At 43.3% G+C, this 7,446-nt stretch overlaps 1 protein-coding gene across 1 annotated transcript; it reads right to left on the bottom strand.

The window, feature by feature from the left end:
* Positions 1-292: 292 nt before the first annotated feature.
* LOC113887732 (uncharacterized protein CXorf66 homolog) lies at positions 293-4,518 on the bottom strand. The gene is made up of 3 exons (XM_027534933.1): positions 4,431-4,518; positions 3,598-3,754; positions 293-1,133 (listed from the first exon to the last, which is right to left on the bottom strand). The coding sequence occupies exons 1-3, from the start codon at positions 4,516-4,518 to the stop codon at positions 293-295; spliced, it is 1,086 nt and encodes a 361-aa protein (XP_027390734.1).
* Positions 4,519-7,446: the final 2,928 nt, after the last annotated feature.

Genomic DNA, 7,446 nt, shown 5'->3' with positions numbered 1-7,446 from the left:
AGGCTGGGTTTCCCTGTCCCTCACCATCTCCCAGAATTTGCCCAAGTAGATCTAAGATACCTCCCAAAGAGATTTATACCTCTAAAATACAATCATAATTACAACAAAATCAGTTGTTATGTCACACATTTATTTACTATTTTTCAAGTAAATTGCCTCGAGATGGATATAAGTCTAATCTCAATAGTGATACCAAGTGGAGTTTTCCTCTACCAGCTTCTTAAATATGGTGAGCGTGTAATAGTTCATAGAAGTTTGCTTCTTCTGCATGGGCGGTCTTTCTTTTGATCCCTTAATTATTTGGGGAGTTTTTATAGATGTCTTCCTTGCATTTTATGTTGCAGATTATAATCACCTCCCTGTCACTCTCACCATCACTGTTGTATGTTGTGATATCACTGTCACTCATGTTGCCATACACTGTGTTGTATTTGGGTTGTTTCTTTTTATATGACTTGTAAAAGTGCTTCAATTCCCGTGAAAACAGTGTAACTGGAACATGCTTTTTATTTGCTTCTGAAACATGAGTGATGAACGGCTCAGAAACAGCTCTGCAAACAAGGCACTTTTCCTTGTAGCATCGACAAAACTTCACTGGTTGAGGCCTAGATAATATTTCTGCCCTACCTGCACTAGCTGGGCATTTTAGTTTAAGATATCTCTGGCGTTTGGTCAGTTTATCTGCACTTGAATGCTCAGGGAAGCTTTGATTCTTTGGATAGGGTAGAGGAGTTTTGGTTGGCTTGACCCGACACTGTAGACTTGGTGGCCAAGTTGGCTTGATGGCCTTCTCTGGATAGGATGGACTGACCTGACTGACTAGCTTATGGGCATGAGCCTGCCTGTGTGCCTTTTTTGGACTGCGTGTTCTATGCAACTTTTCCTGGGGGGGTGATCCTAACACTTTTTTGGGAGCTGATGGCTTGGATGGTTTTTTTTGACTCGAGGGCCTGACTAACTTTTCTGCACTTGAAGGAACTTTTCGTGGACTTGAGGGCCCAGATGACTTATCTATTCTGGATACCACGGATTGTCTTTCTGGATCTCCCAGACCAGCAGTCGGTGACTTGGAGTCAGTAAATGATATTTTAGATGACCTGGATGCCTTGATGGTGATATCTTCTTTCTTGTCCCTGAAAATACAGAGGATTTGGAATATGACAATTTAAATTAGATGAGTAAGATTGCTGTTACCAGAAAATATGGGCTATTGTGTCAATTTAGACTTGTGGTCTTTTTGTGGCTCTAGCAGGAAAATTGAACACAGTAAGAATCAGAGTGTGGTGAAAACTATGAGTCAGGTTACAGATTTGAACTCGTGTTGAATGCTTTTTCTTTTTCTTAATTTTGCTGTTTCAACCACAATGGATAACCATATAGTCTATATATGCAATGACACAAACTTGTTTCAAATCTACTGTTGAGAGGGAGAGAGAGAATTTATTTAATCCAGAAATTATACTTTTTTTTAAATTTTATTTTATTTTTAAACTTTACAATATTGTATTAGTTTTGCCAAATATCGAAATGAATCCGCCACAGGTATACCCGCGTCCTGAACCCTCCTCTCTCCTCCCTCCCCTACCCTCCCTCTGGGTCGTCCCAGTGCACCAGCCTCAAGCATCCAGTACCGTGCATCGAACCTGGACTGGCGACTCGTTTCATACATGATAGTATACATGTTTCAATGCTATTCTCCCAAATCTTCCCACCCTCTCCCTCTCCCACAGAGTCCATAAGACTGATCTATACATCGGTGTCTTTTTTGCTGTCTCGTACACAGGGTTATTGTTACCATCTTTCTAAATTCCATATATATGCGTTAGTATACTGTATTGGTGTTTTTCTTTCTGGCTTACTTCACTCTGTATAATAGGTTCCAGTTTCATCCATCTCATTAGAACTGATTCAAATGTATTCTTTTTAATGGCTGAGTAATACTCCATTGTGTATATGTACCACAGCTTTCTTATCCATTCATCTGCTGATGGGCATCTAGGTTGCTTCCATGTCCTGGCTATTATAAACAGTGCTGCGATGAACATTGGGGTACACGTGTCTCTTTCCCTTCTGGTTTCCTCAGTGTGTATGCCCAGCAGTGGGATTGCTGGATCATAAGGCAGTTCTATTTCCAGTTTTTTAAGGAATCTCCACACTGTTCTCCATAGTGGCTGTACTAGTTTGCATTCCCACCAACAGTGTAAGGGAGTTCCCTTTTCTCCACACCCTCTCCAGCACAAAAATAAACTCAAAATGGATTAAAGATCTCAACGTAAGACCAGAAGCTATAAAACTCCTAGAGGAGAACATAGGCAAAACACTCTCCAACATACATCACAGCAGGATCCTCTATGACCCACCTCCAAGAATATTGGAATTAAAAGCAAAAATAAACAAATGGGACCTAATTGAACTTAAAAGCTTCTGCACAAGAAAGGAAACTATTAGCAAGGTGAAAAGGCAGCCTTCAGAATGGGAGAAAATAATAGCAAATGAAGCAACTGACAAACAACTAATCTCAAAAATATACAAGCAACTCCTACAGCTCAACTCCAGAATAATAAATGACCCAATCAAAAAATGGGCCAAGGAACTAAATAGACATTTCTCCAAAGAAGACATACAGATGGCTAACAAACACATGAAAAGATGCTAAACATCACTCATTATCAGAGAAATGCAAATCAAAACCACTATGAGGTACCATTTCACGCCAGTCAGAATGGCTGCAATCCAGAAATTATACTTTTTACAAAAAAGCCACAAGTTGATATGCAACTGAGGCACAAATGTCACAACCTGTCACATAAAAAAGTCTTAGACCAAATTCATTGTTTTCCTATCATATTTACACCATCAAGGTTTGTAACCATACATATTAATCCTCACAAGCTAACTCTAAAACTGAAGGAATAGAACAGTGGTATATTTCAGTCACCAGTCCTTGGATTGGGAAATTTTTAGAGACCCAGTATACCAAGTGCCAGCCTAGTCCTCCTATATTAAAGCCAGGGACTAAAATCACTGAACACAGTTGAAAATTTTTCATGTTATTACATCTCAAAATGATAGATTATCCAAAATGTGTTACTATCTTTGGAATGCAGAGACCCAACTCCTTCTCCCCTGAGAAGATTTTGATTCTGTCTTATTTAGATAGTCATTCCCTCTTTTCATAGACTCAACTTACAATGAAATTAGCAGCCTGGGGCTCAAGTGAACCCTGAATAGGAGAAAGTTTTGGCTAAAGTTGATAATGTACTTGAGATAATTTAAGAGCTTCATTTAAGTGAACATATCCAGCCCACAAGATGTTGGTAGCTCTTCTGAAGTCTAAAGTTAATGGTAAGTAACAAAACAACAGTGAACCCGCTTACGTGTGAGTGTGCATGCGTGTGCAGGTACAGTTCTTCATGCGCGTGCACACCCACCTCCTCACCTCACCCCTACACCCCTACGCTTTATGTTTTTAGTTCAAAGGTGTAAGACTTAATGTTGCTGCTTTGGGGACTTCCCCACTCTCACAGTTATAGAGTATAGTGAAGAATGCGTGCCTCCCCACAAACTTCTACTTTTATTCAAAGGTGTAAGACTTACTTGGCTGCTTTATGGGCTTCCTCGCTATCACACCTATAGTGAAGCAAGCAGGTACACGTGACCATATACCCAGTGATAAGGGTACCAATTACAATAATGAGTAGACGTCGCCGTAATTCCTGCAGTTTGGTCTGCTTGAATTCAGCACGTGTAGTTACTGTGAAAGAACATGTATCATCAGAACATGTGCTTGGGAACCAAGTTTGCTTCCATTTTGATGGGGGTTTGTTACTGCAGATCCAAGTCAAATCTCATCATCAATCATTTCTTTAAGCATGATAACCACTGTCATTTTCCTCCCTCTATCACCTCCCCAGCCAGCCACAGTCTACAAGCCAAATCTGGGAGCTGTCTTTGGCTAATCAGTATAATTATCTAGGTTACCCCACGTCGTGGCTTGTTCAACCCATTACCTAGGTATTTGAATGTGTGAATGCACTGGAGTGTTGATGTGTGTGTGAATGTGTATGGTGGGAAAAGGGATGGGACAAGAAAACACAATTCTTGAAACCTACTATGTGTTAGGTACCATGCTAGATTCATTCACAGAATTTTCTGGTATGGCTGGTGGGGGAGGGGCAGGGGTTGGTGGATTGGGTGGGGAAGGGGAATGAAAGGGGACAGTAAGGCTGTACTCTTCATGTTTCTATGTTTGGAATGTTTACACAGAAGTAAAACTTTCAGGTGTTGTCCTAGAAATTCTCGAAGACCTACTCATAGTAAAGTAGAATAAACAGCAGATTTCTTACACACAGCTCGCTTGTCTAATTAAGTACTGGAATACATTTAACATAATAGATCATAATTTCTAGGTTTTAAGGTTAGGGACATACCTGCAGTAGCAGATCCATTGCTTTCATTTCTATCTAAACAACTACTTGTCCAAATTGATAAAAGGAGGACATAAATGAAGAGATTCATGTCCAGGACCTTGTTGTCCTGTTTCCTCTCCCAAGGAAACTGCTGGATTTAAAATGGCTCAGCTTGTTTTAGGGGCCTATGACTTCATAATCATTCTATGTCATATCCTGACAGCATAATCTCACCATGGTGACACATGAGCTCCTGGGTACAAATATTATGAAAAGACTTTTAATCCTTTATTTCTCCATTACATCAAATATTCTATCAGATTTAAATCAAAAAGTTTGAGACATTATTAAGCACAGAAGGCAGAGAAAATGAGTTAGCTCTAGATACTGAAGAACTATTTTTCTTTATTAAATGTTAAGGAGTCACCTTACAGCCCTATAGTAGTTCTTAATGTGTTTTAGAGGTTAAATCATCCTGGGGTATAAGTTTGTAGGAATTTTTCTTACTAAAATTAAGATTTTTAATGTCCCTCAAGCTTTTTATTGAGCTGCTTTTAATGGGTACCACTAAAGACTTTCTGGCTAGTGAGTGACATGATGAGCTCTCCATTTTAGACCCAACCCCTCCACCCCCCCCCCCCACCAGCTCTTATATCGGACTAGTTTGCTGGGGTTAAAGTAATTTAGACAATTAGAAGGCTGTTATGTAGGTCCACCTGATAGAGGATGGTGGCTTGAAACAGAGTGGTAAAGATGGAGAGTAATCAATGTATTGGAGGAGTCTTTTGATGTGGGTAGGATTTGAGGAAGGGCAGGCCATAGGGCATGAAGGAGAGAGAGGTAGCAAGGACGATTCATTGCTTCAACAAAAGCATGCTGGAGATCTATGTGACAGGAAGCTTTGTGTTAAGCATGAGCATTCAGACAGTCACAGTCCCTGCCTTTAAGAGTTGGAAATCTAAAGGGAGAGACAGACACGTAAATAACCAATCACTAGGTTATGTAATGGGGCTTCCCTGGTCGCTCAGCTGGTGAAGAATCTGCCTATAATGCAGGAGAACCAGGTTTGATTCCTGGGTCAGGAAGATCCCCTGGAGAAGGGATAGCTACCCATTCCAGTATTCTTGGGCTTCCCAGGTGGCTCAGACAGTAAAGAATCCACCTGTAATGTGGGAGACCTGGGTTCAATCCCTGGGTTGGGAAGATCCCCTGGAGGAGGACATGGAAACCCATGCCAGTATTCTTGCCTGGAGAATCCTCATGGACAGAGGAGCCTGGCGGGCTGCAGTCCGTGGAGTTGCAGAGTCAGACATGACTGAGCAATTAAGCAGCAGCACAGCAGAGTACAGCACAGCACGGTGTATATAATGGGCTTTCCAGGCGTCGCTAGTGGTAAAGAACCCGCCTGCCAATGTAAGAGATGTGGATTCAATCCCTAGGTTGGGAAGATCCCCTGGAGGTGGGGGACACGGCAACCCACCCCAGTATTCCTGTCTGGAGAATCCCATGGACAGAGGAGTCTGGCAGGCTGCAGTCCACAGGGTCACACAGTGTTGGACACGACTGAAGTGACTTAGCATGCATGCACACAGGGTGTGTAATGTCACATGCAGGCTGTGATGTCACAGGATACAGTGCCACAAGATCATGCAAATGGACTATCTCTTCAAAGTAGGAAGTCCTGAAGGAGATGACCTTTGATCTGAGGTGGGTTTTTGTGTGTGTGTGTGTGTGGTTTTTATTTATTTATTTAAAAATTATTTATTTTAATTGAAGGATAGTTACTTTACAATATTGTGGTGGGTTTTGCCATACATCAGCATGAATCAGCCATGGGTGTACATGTGACCCCCAAATCCTGAACCCCCCTCCCCCCTCCCTTCCCACTCCATCCCTCTCGGTTGTCCAGAGTACTGGTTTTGAGTGCCGTGCTTGATGCATTGGACTTGCACTGGTCATCTATTTTACATATGGTAATATACATGTTTCTTCTTTTAAAATGTATAAATTTATTTATTTTAATTGGAGGCTAATTACTTTACAATATTGTATTGGTTTTGCCATACATTGACATGAATCCACCATGGGTGTACATGTGTTCCCCATCCTGGACCCCCCTCCCACCTCCCTCCCCATCCCATCCTTCTGGGTCATCCCAGTGCAACAGCCCCAAGCACCCTGTATCATGCATCAAACCTGGACTGGTGATTCATTTCACATATGATAATATACATGTTTCAATGCCATTCTCCCAAATCATCCCACCCTCGCCCTCTGCCACAGAGTCCAAACGACTATTCTGTGCCTCTGTGTCTCTTTTGCTGTCTCACATACAGGGTCATCATTACCATCTTTCTAAATTCCAGGCGGCTGTGACGGGCACGCTAAAATGCAGCCAAGAGGAGCTACCCCACGTCCGAGGTCAGGGGCAGCGGCCGAGAGTGCCAGACTGTGATGGTGCAGGAACAGTCAAGAGGAGCTACCCCACGTCCGAGGTCGGGGGGCGGCCAGGAGGAGATACCCCACGCCCTTAAGCGTGAGGCCAGGGGCGGCGGGCAGGAAGAGCTACCCCACCCACCTAAGCCCAAGGCCAGGGGTGGCGGGCCGGCTGGAGGGGCTACCCCACGCCCCCACGCCTGAGGCCAGGGGCGGTGGCCGGGAGGACCAACCCCAGGCCACGGCTGCGCAGGCATAAGAGGGCCTAGAGGAGCTATCCCACGTTGAAGGTCAGGAAGGGTGGCGGTGAGGAGATACCCCTCGTCCAAGGTAAGGAGCATTGGCTGCACTTTGCTGGAGTAGCCGTGAAGAGATACCCCATGCCCAAGGTAAGAGAAACCCAAGTAAAACGGTAGGTGTTGCAAGAGGGCATCAGAGGGCAGACACACTGAAACCATACTGACAGAAAACTAGTCAATCTAATCACACTAGGACCACAGCCTTGTCTAACTCAATGAAACTAAGCCATGCCCGTAGGGCAACCCAAGATGGGCGGGTCATGGTGGAGAGATCTGACAGAATGTGGTCCACTGGAGAAAGG

This window comes from Bos indicus x Bos taurus, chromosome X (assembly GCF_003369695.1).
Source record: "Bos indicus x Bos taurus breed Angus x Brahman F1 hybrid chromosome X, Bos_hybrid_MaternalHap_v2.0, whole genome shotgun sequence".
NCBI lineage: Eukaryota > Metazoa > Chordata > Mammalia > Artiodactyla > Bovidae > Bos > Bos indicus x Bos taurus.
The sequence above is the reverse complement of the archived record's forward strand: the minus strand, read 5'-3'. Positions and strand labels throughout refer to the sequence as shown.

Excerpts from the sequence above, each read along its gene's own strand:
- LOC113887732 (XM_027534933.1), bottom strand. The coding sequence starts at position 4,518 with ATGAATCTCTTCATTTATGTCCTCCTTTTATCAATTTGGACAAGTAGT. Across the intron at positions 3,755-4,430 it reads CAATGGATCTGCTACTGCAG|TAACTACACGTGCTGAATTC; the intron begins GTATGTCCCTAA and ends GTTCTTTCACAG. Across the intron at positions 1,134-3,597 it reads GAAGCCCATAAAGCAGCCAA|GGACAAGAAAGAAGATATCA; the intron begins GTAAGTCTTACA and ends CTGTATTTTCAG.